Consider the following 16,416-nt stretch of genomic DNA (forward strand, 5'->3'; position numbering starts at 1 on the left):
TCCGAACTGAAGCAATTTTAATAAAAAAATATTAAAAATTTTTGTAGGGGGCACTGTAGTGCAAAATTTCAGTTTCTTTTGATAAATAGGTGTAGGCCTGGGAGACAGATGTCTGAGTCAAATTTCAGCCAAATCAGTTTTCGTATGTCCGAACTGATGTCATTTTTGTAAATGTACATTTGTAGGGGGCGCTATAGTGCGAAATTTCAATTTCTTTTAATAAATGGGTGTAGGCCTGGGAGATAGACGTCTGAGTCAAATTTCAGCCAAATCAGTGTTTGTATGTCGGAGCTGAAGCAATTTTTGTGATGGTAAATTTTTGAAAAAACTTCGCAAAGTTTGCAACCTCATCGCACAAAAACGGTGACACCGATTCAAAAAATTCGGCTAACTTTTGATGCCCCACTTGTCTAGATACTGTACACCGATTTTGAGCTCATTTGGCCTAACGGCTTAGTAGGAGATAGTTAAAATACAACGTCAGCGAAAACGCTGACTCAGCATTTTGGAAATTTCAATCCAATATGGCCGACTAAAGGTAGGTTTAGGGGCGTGGCCATAATAATATTTTTTGTTTGTCTCCTCATGATGAATCTGTGTTCCGATTTTCGTGGCTCTATGACAAACTTTATGTTGGACGTGCTCCCATTGGCGCAATGCATTTCCACTTTTCAAGGGGGCGCTGCAGCAACATTTCTTTACCGACTTCTACGAAGCCTATATGTAAATTCAATTTCTCGCACTCCTGAATTTTCGGCAAAATTTGGTGAGTTTTCATAAATGTTCAGGGGGTCAAAATTGAGCTCAAAGAGCAGGAGAAGAAAAATAAAGCCGCAAGCGGCATCTAAAGGCCCTCGCCAAGGGCACGTCCAGTGGAAGTATGCTCATCGTTCAGCAGGTGGCGCTCTAGCACCAAATTTCAATGTCTTCTAATGAATGGGTGTAGGCCTGGGAGATCGACAATTGAATCAAATTTGAGACAAATCAGTGTTCGTATGTCCGAACTGAACAAATTTTTGTATAAATAAATCTGTAGGGGGCGTTATGGAGCCAAAATTCAATTTGTTCCATTGAATGGGTGTAGGCCTGCGAGATGTACCACTGAGTCAAATTTGAGCCAAATTGGTGTTCGTATGTCTGAAGTAAAGTAATTTTTGTAAAGGTAAAATTGTAGGGCGCGCTATAGCGCCAAATTTCAATTTTTTCTGATATATGGGTGTAGGCCTTAGAGATAGACATCTGAGTCAAATTTGAGCCAAATTGGTGTTCGTATGTCCGAACTGAAGCAATTTTACTAAAAAAAATTTTTTTAAAACTTGTAGGGGGCGCTGTATTGTGAAATTTCAGTTTCTTTTGACAAATAGGTGTAGGCCTGGGAGAAAGATGTCTGAGTCAAATTTGAGCCAAATCGGTGTTCGTATCTCCGAACTGCTGTCATTTTTGTAAATGTACACTTGTAGGGGGCGCTATAGTGCGAAATTTCAATTTCTTTTAATAAATGGGTGTAGGCCTAGGAGATGGACGCCTGAGTCAAATTTGAGCCAAATCGGTGTTTGTATGTCTGAACTGAAGCAATTTTTGTAATCGTAAATTCGCGAAGAAACTTTGCAAAGTTTGCGACATCGTCACACAAAAACGGTGACACCAATCCAAAAAATTTGGCTAACTTTTGATGCCCCACTTCTCTAGATACTGATTCTGATCAATGGGCGTAGGCCTGGGAGATTGACAATTGACTAAAATTTGAGACAAATAAGTGTTCGTATGTCCAAACTAGAGAAATTGTTGTATAAGTAAATCTGTAGGGGGCGCTATGCAGCTAAAATTAAATTTCTTCCGTTGAATGGGTGTAGGCCTGCGAGATGTACCACTGAGTCAAATTGGAGCCAAATCGGTGTTCATATGTCTGAATTAACGCAATTTTCGTGAAGGTAAATTTGTAGGGGGCGCTATTGAGCGACATGGCAATTTCTTTTGATAAATGGGTGTAGGCCTGGGAGATTGACAACTGATTCAAATTTGAGCCAAATTGGTGTTCGTATATCTGAAGTGAAGTAATTTTTGTAAAGGTAAATTTGTAGGGGGAGCTATGGCACCAAATTTCAAATTTTTCTGATAAATGGGTGTAGGCCTGGGAGATAGACATCTGAGTCAAATTTGAGCCAAATCGGTGTTCGTATGTCCGAACTGAAGCAATTTTAATAAAAAAAATATTAAAAATTTTTGTAGGGGCGCTGTAGTGCAAAAATTCAGTCTCTTTTCATAAATAGGTGTAGGCCTGGGAGACAGATGTCTGAGTCAAATTTGAGCCAAATTGGTGTTCGTATGTCCAAACTAATGTCATTTTTGTAAATGTACATTTGTAGGGGGCGCTATAGTGCGAAATTTCAATTTCTTTTAATAAATGGGTGTAGGCCTGGGAGATAGACGTCTGAGTCAAATTTCAGCCAAATCGGTGTTTGTATGTCTGAGCTGAAGCAATTTTTGTGATGGTAAATTTTCCAAAAAACTTTGCAAAGTTTGCAACCTCGTCGCACAAAAACGGTGACACCGATTCAAAAAATTCGGCTAACTTTTGATGCTCCACTTGTCTAGATACTGTACACCGATTTTGAGCTCATTTGGCCAAACGGCTTAGTAGGAGATAGTTAAAATACAACGTCAGCGAAAACGCTGACTCAGCATTTTGGAAATTTCAATCCAATATGGCCAACTAAGGGTTGGTTTAGGGGCGTGGCCATAATAATATTTTTGTTTCTCTCCTCATGATGAATCTGTGTACCGATTTTCGTGGCTCTACGACAAACTTTATGTTAGACGTGCTCCCATTGGCGCAATGCATTTCCACTTTTCAAGGGGGCACTGCAGCAACATTTCTTTACCGACATCTACGAAACCTATATGTAAATTAAATTTCTCGCATTTCTGAATTTTGTGCAAAATTTGGTGAGTTTTCGTAAATGTTCAGGGGGTCAAATTTGAGCTCAAAAAGCAGGAGAAGAAAAATAAATAAAATTAAAGCCGCAAGCGGCATCTAAAGGCCCTCGCCAAGGGCACGTCCAGTGGAAGTATGCTCATCGTTCTGCAGGTGGCGCTCTCGCCCCAAATTTTGTGTCTTCTGATGAATGGGTGTAGGCCTGGGACATTGACAATTGATTTGAGACAAATCAGTGTTCGTATGTCCGAACTGAACAAAATTTTGTATAAATAAATCTGTAGGTGGCGCTATGAGCCAAAATTCAATTTGTTCCATTGAATGGGTGTAGGCCTGTGAGATGTACCACTGAGTCAAATTTGAGCCAAATCGGTGTTCGTATGTCTGAACTGATGCAATTTTCGTGAAGGTAAATTTGTAGGGGGCGCTACTGAGCGAAGTGGCAATTTGTTTTGATAAATGGGTGTAGGCCTGGGAGATTGACTACTGATTCAAATTTGAGCCAAATTGGTGTTCGCATGTCTAACATGAAGTAATTTTCGTAAAGGTAACATTGTAGGGGGCGCTATGGCACCGAATTTAAATTTTTTCTGATAAATGGGTGTAGGCCTGGGATATAGATGTCTGAGTCAAATTTGAGCCAAATTGGTGTTCGTATGTCCGAACTGAAGCAATTTTAATAAAAAAATATTAAAAATTTTTGCAGGGGGCGCTGTATTGCAAAATTTCAGTTTCTTTTGATAAATAGGTGTAGGCCTGGGAGACAGATGTTTGAGTCAAATTTGAGCCAAATCGGTGTTCGTATGTCTGAACTAATGTCATTTTTTTAAATGTACATTTTTAGGGGGTGCTATGGTGCGAAATTTCAATTTCTTTTAATAAATGGGTGTAGGCCTGGGAGATAGACGTCTGACTCAAATTTCAGACAAATCGGTGTTCGTATGTCTGAGCAAAATTTCGGCTAACTTTTGATGCCCCACTTCTCTAGATACTGTACACTGATTTTGAGCTCATTTGGCCAAACGGCTTAGTAGGAGATAGTTAAAATACAACGTCAGCGAAAACGCTGACTCAGCATTTTGGAAATTTCAATCCAATATGGCCGACTAAGGGTTGGTTTAGGGGCATGGCAATAATAGTATTTTTTGTTTGTCTCCTCATGTTGAATCTGTGTACTGATTTTCGTGGCTCTACGACAAACTTTATTTTGGACGCCCTCCCATTGGCGCAATGCATTTCCACTTTTCAAGGGGGCGCTGCCGCAAACATTTCTTTACCGACATCTACGAAACGTATATGTAAATTCAATTTCTCGCACTTCTGAATTTTAGGCAAAATTTGGTGAGTTTTCGTAAATGTTCAGAGGGTCAAAATTGAGCTCAAAGCGCAGGAGAAAGAAAAAAAAAATATAAAAAATAATAATAATATATAAAAAATAATAATCTGAGCAAGAACAATATAGCCGTTTCCGTGGCAACCACGTATTTGGCCTTATTTGAAAGCTCTCGAGCTCCCCCACATGTCTGTGGGGTCAGATGTCACGTGTCGTCCACTTACACCCATGTGACTGACCCCGAGTGGGCGTGTCCCATTGACTCCCATTCATTCTGTGCAGGTGTAAATATGCGATTTGTGCACATGTCATATACATCTTCGGAAAGGTCTCAGTGCCGTGAATGTGAATGTGTGTGAGAGTGGCGACAGTGGTGAAAGGCGACCGCGTCACTGGCGATTTTGTCCCCATGCGCCCACTGCAGACTCAATAGGCCCTGCGCCGGCTTTACTCGGCTCGGGCCTAAAAAATAAATAAAGAAAGAAAAATAATAAGAATCTGAGCAAGAACAATATAGCCGTTTCTATGGCAACCACATATTTGGCCTTATGTTAAAGCTCTCGAGGTCCCCCACATGTCTGTGGGGTCAGATGTCACGTGTCGTGCACTTACACCCACATGACTGACCCCGAGTGGGCGTGTCCCATTGACTGCCATTCATTCCATGCAGGAGTAAATGTGTGGTTTGTGCACGTCATGTACATGTTCGGATAGGTCTCACTCCCGTGAATGCGAAAATGTGTGAGTGGAGACAGTGGTGAAAGGCGACCGCGTCACTGGCGATTTCGTCCCCATGCGCCCACTGCAGACTCAATAGGCCCTGCGCCGGCTTTACTCGGCTTGTGCCTAACAAGTATACAATTGCAGAAAATGGAAATAACTTAATTAAATGAAAGTTCTTTCAATTTATTCTTACTCAAAATACTTAGTTAATCAAAATCTACTGTGATAGATCCACTGTGACAGGGGTCAGCAACCCTGGTCCTAGAGAGCCACTATCCTGCATGTTTTAGATGTATCCCTCTTCCAACACACCTGATTCAAATGATAAGGCCTGTGTGCTGGAATAGGGAAACATCTAAAACATGCAGGATAGTGGCTCTCTAGGACCAGGGTTGCTGACCCCTGCACTATGATATTCTTTCTAGTTGTACTTGTTGGATTTTCTTTTTTACCTCCGCCAAGGAGGTTATGTTTTTGCCAGGGTTTGTTTGTCTATCTGTTTGTTTGTTTGTCTGTCCGTTAGTGTGCAACATAACTCAAAAAGTTATGGACAGATTTTGATGAAATTTTCAGGGTTTGTTGGAAATGGGATAAGGAAGAAATGATTAAATTTTGGTGGTGATCGGGGGTGGAGGGGCCCGCAGGGGGGGCGCAGACCAGAAAATTTCATCAAAATCTGTCCATAACTTTTTGAGTTATGTTGCACACTAACGGACAGACAAACAAACAAACAAACAGACAGACAAACAAACCCTGGCAAAAACATAACCTCCTTGGCGTGGGGGGGCCCACGGGGGGGGCCACTGATCAGCCTTGGCGGAGGTCTGCGCTCTCCGAGTGCTTCTAGTTTTCTACTAATATTACGCTGCATTCAATGCTGCAACTTGTCAATTTTTCCTCAGCTACAAAGGAGGCTAATTTCTACACAGACAAGTATCAGGATAAGAGGACTCATGAGGGAAAGTATTTCAGTTCAGTTACAACAATGCAAGAGATGACGCATGACCCTAAAGATTTATATTTTGGTCAGTGGTGTGAGCCTTCCTGTTTCCTGTGTGCTTCCTGGTTGATAGAACAGGACTTTTTCTAGCTGTGTGCTTCTGCAGACAAGAAGCGACTTTGACTGAAAGAGAGGAAAAGGGCAGGAGCAGAAAATGTGGACAGGACATTATATAATAGAAAAAGACATGTTATTAATAAGATATGCCTGTTCCCTCTGTCAACAACAAAGAATGGAAGGAAAATATGTTTTTTAAAAACTTCAAGTGGCTCTAGAAAATAAGTCATGAAGATGGGTTTTACTTGCCATGAGTAAACTCGTTGTACAATGTTAAATAAAAACCATTTTCTTTTTAAATTAGAGCATTTCTACCTATCATCTAATCTTGGTCCTCAAGTGAAGATGGTCTGGAATTCAGAATTATTAATCAAAAAGATTAATCACCATTGAGGTGATGGTTGACATGATCTAAAAGGGTGAGGGTTTAAGATCTAGTTACTGTTAGTTTAGAGTCATGGGAAATTATTGCTACCTTTTAAATGTCTGGGGTTGGTAATGCAAGGTCCTTTGATTAATTCACTGATTGTAAGAGGGTAACTGTATTCAGATTCAATTTTACTGTACCTAAAAGAAGTTAATTATATTTTACATTCTAAATGTGTTTATTCTGTTATTTCCATCGTCACTTGTGGGCCCCAGGCTGCATATCACTGAATGACACCAGCTGAAGTAGTATGAAAACACACCCCGCTGTTGAGGCTGACAATGGTTAATGTGGTTATTCGATTCTTAACAGTTTTTTTTTCTCTCAGCTATAACAGAGGAACAAATGTTCCAGATTTCAGAACACTGACTTTGCAAGGATTGGTTGAAATGCACCTTTTGACAGTAGAGGACTTTGACTTACGTTTATATGGTGATGTGATCTTCACAAATGCTACAGGTGAGTCTGGAGGTGCCTCCACAATTGGCTCCAGTTGGCCTTGCTCAAAGTTCTGCTTCTGGGTCGGGCTCCTGCTCTGACCTGGGTTGGGTCCTGTAGCCCTGGCAGAAGGGGTTTGATTGTGGCTTGATGTCACACCGATGGCCGGAGGAGCGCTGGAGGCTTGAACTGGACTGGAGTCCAGTGACAGGCTGCTGAGTGCTGAGCTTTGTTGGGCTGGTGCTGCTGTCTCAGGGACTGGACTGGTCCAGGTGGTGCTGCTCCGACTCACAGAGCCAGATTTCATCAGGAAGGAGCTAACACTATCCTGTGACGCTGTGCTGAGTGGACCAATAGAGAGCAAGGCTCACTACAAGAGTCACTATGAGAAATCTTACCTGATAACAGATCAGATGTACATTGAATTTTCACCTACAGAAAGTTTCTATATTTGTCACATTTTAAGAGTTTATTTGTTGGGATTCAACAATTCACTTTTGTAGATCAGCTGGTACAGTTCTTCTACATTGTAGATCATCTATTGAATGTCACTGTGTTCCTCACAGTTACATGAGTGAATAATGAGAAAAATTTGTTTTGAGCCTGTTTTTCTTATTTACATTTCTGCTGTAATTAAAATCCTTTTATTTTTTACATAACTCAGTTCTAAATTCCATACTAAATGTTGAACATAAGTTGAAATGTTAGAAACATTTTGGAAACTCTATTAGACCAAACTAAGTTTCACTGCTGTTATATTTGATTCCAAAAGTGGGTCTTCTTCTACCACAGTGGAACTGAGTATATCTAGATATATATCAGTTACTTCCTGCTAGAGGTGTCGCATGCAAAAACTGTGCAGCTTCAAGCTTTAATGTCATAACTTAAGGCAGCACATGTTTCATTATTGTACCATTGTCAAAATAATCATATGAGGCTTCACATAGGGGTACCTGTTTGTCTTTGAGAGAGGAGTGTGATGAGAGGAGCTGGAGGACGCTGTGGAGGAAGAGGAGAACGTCCTACTCAGTCTGTCCTCATCGGAAATAAACGACTGGACAACAGGAGCAGAAACACTTACATCCAGACACTCTGTAAGGTCTGGGATCTCAAATGGGGCCGCTGAGAAAAAAAAAAAAAACATAAAGAAAGGAGTGTATCTTCAAGAAAAATGACAGTCACAACTGTTTGCTTTTTGGGTTTTATTTTCATGGATTTGACCTTTAGTCAAGTCTTCTCTACCATAAGTGGTTTGGAAATGCAGAAACAGGAAACATCAGTTGTGAGAGTGTAAGTAAACCCCAAAGTTGTGTAACTATCAGTGTAGGGGAGTAACTAGTTCCATGTAATGGAGTTATGTAATGGAAAGTAATAATAATCCATTACAGATAGAGGTAAATTGTTAACCTTTCCTTTTACAGTCCAGTAATTAGTAAGTATGTGCACAGTAAATATACAATAAATTGCAGAATATTGTTGGATAATTAACACTTGTAAGTAAGTATAATAACTGTTATATTATGCTACATTATAACTGTTAATACCCTAGTGAGGATAAAGCGGGTTCAGAAAATGAATGAATAATATATTTATACATAATGAAGATGTCTTGGTGTCCCTGGTGCAAAACAAAACAATATTTTGTGTGTGTGTGTGTGTGTGTGTGTGTGCGTGTGTGTGTGTGCTTGTGTATGTGAAGGATTCTTAAAGCCCGGATGCTAACAGTGTGTTGATACCTTCAGGAAAGAGGCTGGAGCTGTACTGAATCAGAGGCTCGATGACCATCACCACCTGGACTGAGGACGCTGATGCCATGTCAAAGAGAGCAGCTTCCCTAAAGTAGACCAGAGAGGTGTTCAGCAACAGAACATTAACGTTACGTTTTCATAGGCCAATGCATTCATTAGTTAGACTTAATGGAATCTTTAAACTGGGATGTCGGAAATCAAGTTGTTAACACCTGTGTACGTAGACACTATCCAGTGAGGTTTAACCACTGAGAGTGTTTCTAACTCAGATACTTCCTGCTCATTATGCGTTACTATATATATTAAATAGTTGTCTGTTATAAAGGCACTGCACTTTACTGGCAGGTCTACTTTACAATATATGTCATTAACCAGAATCATAAAGATAATGAGGCCATGGAAGAAGCTTGAATAGAGCAGTTATAGATTTAACATTTCATTTGATTGGATCATACCACTTTACATTAACAGTACCCTTATAAAATCATTGGTAAGTTGTTAGAACACATTAAATAAAAGACAATAGTGATTTGTTTGCTAAATAAATATCTTCTTCTACTTTAATTAATAATGTACCCTTCAGCTCGCGGCCATAGCAGGTTGGGCCCCAAGACAATGGCGATATTACTGGGTGTCATCTTGTTTACAGCTTGTTGTTCAGACAGCAGAGATAAGAACTGGACCAGATACCTGGAAAAGAAGACATGAAAAAACAGACGAAAGAAGGACTGTGTATTAGCTGAATGAGAAATATGAAGAGGACTGTAACTGTTAGTGAAGCCAAAAAATACATGCCATTATCTTCTTAATCATCTCACACAAAAAGATACTGCATAGTGTTAAGAGAAATTAAGTAAAAAACATCTCTGAGGCATTTTGGAAGCAAAGACCAATTTAAACAAAACTCACCAATGCAATGCTATGATATTTATCACAATATAAAACTATATTATGACATTTGTCATTAGTGTTTTGCAGCCCAGACCCGTTCGAAAAGAAACACCTGAATTCAACGTGTCCCAATACTTTTGTCTATATAGTGTATTACCATTTGAATAACTTCTTAATTTGACAGTAATGCAGGTCTGTCTTAAATAACTGTGTTTTTGTTGCTTGTACTAAGCACAAGTTATTATATTTATTAACTCACTTATTTACTTCTATTCATCACGCGATGAACAGAAGTATGCATATATGTATAAGCTACAGTATCTGAGCTCATCGAAGTTGCTGAGCACAAACCTGAGATTATTGTAGTTTTCAGGTGGCAGTTTTTTCAGCAGGACTCGGAACTGCTGCAGCTTCTCTGTCAGCTCTTTTTCCCTATGAACAAGCAGTTCAAATGAAGAAACACTGTAAAAGAGTCCACTGTTTAAAAAAAAAAAAAAAAGTGCTATACCCACCCTGCTGCTTTAAACCAGTCGTTGTAGAGTTCAGAGGTCATGAGAGGTTCAGGAAGTTCTCGCAGGTAACATTTCAATGCACCTGTCAAATCATATTGTCAGTTATTTGGTTTACACAATCAGAGGTAATATGCTATTTCAGTAATTTTGTGCTGGTTTGTACAGTTACTGAAGACAAAAACTAGAAGAAGAAAGAGTAAAACACACAAACTAATAAGTGAACATAATATGCTGCGCAATTTTAATCCCCCTCAGCCAAATGTAGTGTTACACTCTGTTGAAAGTTACTGCCCTATAATATAGATTAGATTGTCTTTGTGTAAAACTTGTTACATACATATTTATATTTGAAAGTACTCAGATATTATAACTACACAAGGCCATTTTACCTTGAAAATGTAGGTCGAGGTCACCTATTTTCAATAGGACTCTGTTCCATGCCAAGATGCACCCACAGCATAAATTTGGTGCAGATATGTCAATGTATTCTTCAGATAATGTGATTATGTTGTTGAATTGACAGACAGACAGATGACAAAACAATTATAAAACCCCTCCGGCCATTTTGGCCAAGGGCAAAAACTACAATGAACTATGGAATATGACATAGAAATGAAAATAAATAGAGTCAACTCAACTGGTTTCAATTGACTCTATTTGACTCTATTACACAAAACAAGTGATGTTGATTTTATTACATATATTTGTCTAAAAATACTCTGACTTCAACCTTACTGGAAGCTAAAACAGAGTTGTATTTGTCTAAGTAGAAGAGGAACTACTCAAGTAGAAGGAAGTGAAAAATTGTGAATGTGCTGAACAGATGTGGAAGACCGACTATGACAGAAAATTACTCCCAGAGCTAAGTTGACAACAAAGAGGCAGACACATTCTCACCAGCCACAGCATGAGGATCTATGCTAAACTCGCTGTGGTCCACCGTCCCCTGATCCAGACAGGTCTTGAGCCTTTTTACAACTGAGGCTGCTGCCGCCAAACGAAACAGACCCTAAGGCATGAAGAGAGAAATGGGCTGATATGGACTCCACTGTATTTGGATTTTCACATCTCTTAATTATGATTCACACACTGGGGCTATAAATCAGTCTGCAGCTCAACATGGACCCAAGTCTGATTCTGTTTTTGCTCATTAGGTTTGTTTTTTTTTTCACAAGTCTGTGTGAACAGAACAAATCTCATTGAAGCTGATGTTTTCAGTCTAATGTTCTCAATCACATCTGAAAATCTGATCCAGTGTTTATGCTCTTGTCTTACATTGTCTACATTTGTCTACATTTAGTAGCTCCCCTCAGCTTTGTCAAAAAACAAGTAGAAATTAGAAATAGATGAAGAATTATTTTTGCTATCATTGCTCTTCTGTTCTATTCTTATGTTGTCCATCTGTAAAAATGTGCTTCCTACATTCCTGTCAACTGCAGTATGTGTTAAATGTTATATTAGGACTTGGCATCTTTTTTTTTTTTCAAAACTCAGCAACACTAAAACAAATTTGCATTTGCAGCTGTTTTTATTGTAATTGCTTTCAATCTATTTCATATATGCCCTGTACATTACATTACTGTAACAAAAATACAAAGATAAGGTAACAAATAATCATAAATAGGTTACTGTGGAGTGGCTACATTGTGGTAATATAAAGGTTTCTGAATTTTTTAAATTTCTTTCTCTCCTTGAATCATGAAGGTTGCTGACCCTTTCTCTACAATTCTGTAGTAGCTGGTATCACTTAAGGAAAAAAAAGTTGTCCTTACTCACTTCTATTCCACATCAGCTTGTTTATTTCAATCCAACAGCATGCAACATGTGCTGTCTTTGTCATTGTTCTTTTGTGCATGTGGACCTGTTCAGTACTGTGACTGACACTAGAAACTGATCCTGGCACCATTTAAAACATGTTACCAGCTGAATAAAACAAATCTATCAAAACCATCCAGTCTGAGTCGTACCTCTTCCTTCATGCCTGTTCTCAGCAGCATGTAAATACACTCCTGGATGGGTGTAGCGATTTCTTGCTCACTTTGAGACAGGTGAGACAGCAGAGGTTCTCCATAGACCTTCTTCTTAGAGAGACTTAATGCTGTCCCTGTGTCACATAACAACACACAACAGGGAAATGTTACAGGTTAAAAAAATACAGCTGAGAAATATTCAAACAGGTGGAAACAACTTTCACCTTTTTGACTGTGACTCTCTTTGAGCTCATTGATGTTCCTGTCCAGGAATTCATGTGATTGTTTGTGGTATTCCGCCTGCAGCTCAAGAAGCTGTGGATGAAAAACTATACATTAGAACACAAACACATGAAACAGAAGGCCCAAAGTCCCTTTTATTGTTGTGTTGAAGCAGACATAGCAGTTTAGTTAAGACCGGGTGAACTTCAAATAATTAAATCTACAATGGCTGACTGAGAGAGCTCAGTCACCTGACACTGGAGAAAACATATGCAAATAGAAAAGGCACAAGAAATTCAGAAAAAGTTTATGCTGCAAAAATTCCCAAGTGCTAGAAAATTAGTGTTAGTGTTCTCTTGTAGTTTGAGCAAATTAGAGTATACTTCTGAATTTGCTTTTGTGGTGTGAATTTGCAACAAAGGTTTTTTTGAATTCACACAGATGTTTTCCTAACTTACATGTGTTTTACCTGTTTGCATGTGTTTTCACAAGCTGTGGTATTTTGAGCTCCCTCTGCCACCATACTATCTGTATCAGTCTCAGGCTTTCAGTTAAAAATGTTACAGTTGTACCTTCAGACATCCAATTAAAAATGAAATACTATGAAGCACTTTTAAAAGATCAGTTTTAACGTAAAACTTTTTAATCATATTGCATTTGTGTATTTCAGGTACCCTGTTGATGAAATAGGTTTTGTTAAATAAACTTTTAAAAATGGCTACTCCTTAAGAAAAGGCACAACGTGTATTGTGGTTTACTGGAACAAAATTGGGCTTGCATTAAAGATATCGTGTATAGAACAAAGATACGGGACATCAACGACCTGAAGCAAAAGATCACTGATGCCATTGCCACCATTGATGAGGCTAGGATACAGCAAACATGGCAAGAAATCCAGTACCATCTTGATGTGCTTCGTGCAACTAATAGTGCCCATATAGAGGTGTATAGAATGAGACAAAAAAAAAACCCAAAACAAAACACTTCAATATCTACTTTTCATTTTGTAATCATTTCCACAGATTTGTCTATTCATTTTCTTTTTTAAAAAATGTATTAAACTGTAAAGACACTTTATGGACACTTTGTACATAAAATCAAACTTTGAAGCACAGCTGAAGACCCAAATTACAGAGGAAGTATGGTATCAAATGTGTAAGACAGAAATCTACATCTACAAATTCTGTAATATGGAGGGAATTCTTTAAGAAGAATTTAACCTACTTCTTTATAATGCCTAAAATAAAAAGCTGGCAACTTAGTGCACAACTGTACTGTTGGACTGTGTGGGAGTACAGAGGCCAACCATTCACATATATCCTGTGGCTGTATAAGCTCATATTGGCAAAATGTTAATGCAACTATAAAAATCATTTTGGTTTTTTAAAATTCCAAATATCAATCACTGAGATTGTTTAACTGGAACTATATACTACACCATAATGTACTAATACAGTTGCGAAGTTGAAATAAAATATTTTTAATCGTCTCAAGAAATGACTATGACAATGTGATTTATTCTTGATAAATAAACTGTAACCGGGGGTATGTAATCATTGCACCTAATCAAAGGTGATTACTAATGTGTAGAAATAGGAATAAAAAGAAGAATGTGTCTGAAAACAAAATTATTTAGACTTTATGGGCGACTGTATTTGTCTGTTCAAGATTTTTCCAAAAATTAATTAAAAATAATTAAATAAATAAAATTAATGCAAGCAAGCTGATGGACTAAGCGATGTTAAAAGTGAGAGATTCAGGGTGAAGAAAATTACATCAAATGACTCACGCGAATGAAGTAGTTTGCATAGTCGTCTTCTTTAGTGGCAAAATGATAGAGATCGGCAGAGTACTGGTCCTACAGAGGCCCAAACCAGAGAGGTCAGAGGTCAAAGCATTCATGGTGTTTAGCGTCTTACTTAAGGGTTAATGTCTTTGGAATGTTTGTACCTTGATGCTTTCCAGTTTCCTCCAAGCTTCTTCCACTTCCTCCCTGAGCCCGTCCTGCTTCGCCTGAGGACCTGTACTGGTCTGACTCCTGGTCATAGACACACAGTGGTAAAAATAGGACCAATGTTCCTGTATCTCACTGGCATGTTCTATCAAGAATCAATAATAACTTGAATTTGCGAGGTTGACAGGTTCTGCCACTATATTAAATCAATCTCCCAATAGAAGTGGGTGGTATTTTCACTGGAGGATAACTCAACTAATTAAATGAGAGTCCATATATGACTTCCTATCAGTGCTCAATTATAACTATATTGATATCTGTAACCATTTCCATGTTATCAAAATATGGCCCATTTTAAGTAAAGGCAAATGTTTAATAATTCCAAAATTCGTCAAAAAATCTAAATACCCCAAAACTGTGAACAGTCTTTGTAGACATTGTTCCAAGGAAGCTATACAAAAAAAGTGAAATTAAGCCAGCCAGTAGTTCGGTCAGAGAAGATGTTTGAAGAAATTGTTAGTGACAAAGACGACAAAGACGACAAAGATGATGAAGAAGAGGGAGACAATGAAGACAATGAAGATGGTGATGACGATGACAAAGACGATGACTTCACAATACTTCATGGCCTATCAGCCAGTGAGCTAAACAGTGTAATAAGGTGCAGCTACAGGTGGATGCGACTGAGGTTAACTCACCTGATCCTTGCATTGCTCCAATCTGTAGTGAGCTTGGCAAACTGTTTCTTGTTCTTGAGAATCTCTGGTAAATCATCCTGTTGCAGTGAATTTAATAGTTATTCTGTACATTTATATTCTTTTCTGTTTGTCTAGACATTAAACAGGGATAAAAACACATCATTACATGCCCTGCCAGTGCATTTGTGGACAAACAGCATAAACAGATCAAACTTTATTTCAGTTAGACAGCAGACATTTACAGAGCACTAATACACATATGTCACCTCGCTGAGCTTGTTGAGTGGCTCCAGAACCTCCTTCTCCACCTTCATCTCAAAGTCTGCCAGCATGTTGGCCAGCATCTTCTCCATGAAGCAACACATCTCCAGTACCCTCCTAGAAACACAACAGGTGTTCACCTTCTGTCTCCACGAGAGTGCATAAAATCAAAACACCACAACATCTAGAGGAGAATGTGTGAGAACAAGGTAAAACACTATATATTCTGACCAAACATGAATTACATCCTGTTCTGAACAGACTTTTGCATCTGTCAGTGTCACTTGCACACTTATCAATGCCACCTACTATGCACTTGTTACTTCATTTATTATTATTATTATTTTATTTTTTGGCATTTTTAGTCACTTTAACATTTTTTTTATTTTTAGTTTTATCTTTTTACTTTTCTCTTGTATTTGATACATATTGTCTCATGCTGCTGTATTAATCTTTTATTGATCTTTTGTGCAGAGCCTTCAGGAAATTGAGAAACAACTGGCTAAACTGGTCCAAACCACTGTCCCATGACAAAAGCCTGCTCATAAAATACAATTACATCCCCAAATCTTGGATGCTTACCAAGATCCATTTAGTGTATTTTCTACTGAAACCCTGAATAACATTTGAGATTGCAGTAAATCTAATATATGTAGTCATCTTTTCATTAAGGGACCTTTAATTTGGGGTTGGCTGTCCCAGACTATGACCCTCAAAATATTAATGTCTGAAATTGCATTGAATTTACATTTTCCCATATTTTTCATCCTGTCAATCTGTCTGTGCCTTTGTCTAAAAATCTACCATATATTTTGACTTGAAAATTTTATTCAAGGCAGGTCTGTACCCTATTTCTGGGTAGATTTGGATTCACATTCTAGAATTTTTTTTTTTTAAATAAAATTCTTAGTCTCTGACAGTTTATCACTGTGATTTTCTGTGAAAAAAATCACTGCTGAATGATTTTATCTATCAACATGACAATTCTCTGCTGATTGGTAAGATGATCTAGAACTAGAAGTATGGGGTAAGGTTGCTATCAAAATATTTGTGTACATAAGATAGAAATGTGTCCATATTAGTCTATAGTTGGGCAAAAAATAAATATTTGTAACCTCTTCAATGAGTTCAGTCATACATAAAAAGTACTGTGTGTATTTTATCCATCAGAATACGAATGAATACATATTGACAACAAGAATTACAAACACAAAATGTAACTTTATGATTGCACTTTCTCCATCATG

At 38.3% G+C, this 16,416-nt stretch overlaps 1 protein-coding gene across 3 annotated transcripts in view; it reads right to left on the reverse strand.

Moving 5' to 3' along the window:
- The window catches only part of sh3bp1 (SH3-domain binding protein 1), a 36,833-nt gene that overhangs the window by 7,508 nt on the left and 12,909 nt on the right, over positions 1-16,416 (reverse strand). For all 3 annotated transcript variants that reach the window (XM_030121505.1, XM_030121503.1, XM_030121504.1), the window contains 13 exons: positions 15,175-15,286; positions 14,909-14,985; positions 14,207-14,294; positions 14,046-14,114; positions 12,259-12,349; positions 12,032-12,168; positions 10,962-11,073; positions 10,065-10,146; positions 9,904-9,984; positions 9,238-9,351; positions 8,650-8,747; positions 7,867-8,035; positions 6,899-7,254 (listed from right to left, as the gene is read on the reverse strand). In XM_030121505.1, coding sequence (XP_029977365.1) covers positions 6,899-7,254; positions 7,867-8,035; positions 8,650-8,747; positions 9,238-9,351; positions 9,904-9,984; positions 10,065-10,146; positions 10,962-11,073; positions 12,032-12,168; positions 12,259-12,349; positions 14,046-14,114; positions 14,207-14,294; positions 14,909-14,985; positions 15,175-15,286 — 1,586 coding nt within the window. The remainder of the gene's footprint in view (positions 1-6,898; positions 7,255-7,866; positions 8,036-8,649; positions 8,748-9,237; positions 9,352-9,903; positions 9,985-10,064; positions 10,147-10,961; positions 11,074-12,031; positions 12,169-12,258; positions 12,350-14,045; positions 14,115-14,206; positions 14,295-14,908; positions 14,986-15,174; positions 15,287-16,416) is intronic.

The sequence above is a fragment of the Sphaeramia orbicularis genome, chromosome 19 (assembly GCF_902148855.1).
Source record: "Sphaeramia orbicularis chromosome 19, fSphaOr1.1, whole genome shotgun sequence".
NCBI classification, from domain to species: domain Eukaryota; kingdom Metazoa; phylum Chordata; class Actinopteri; order Kurtiformes; family Apogonidae; genus Sphaeramia; species Sphaeramia orbicularis.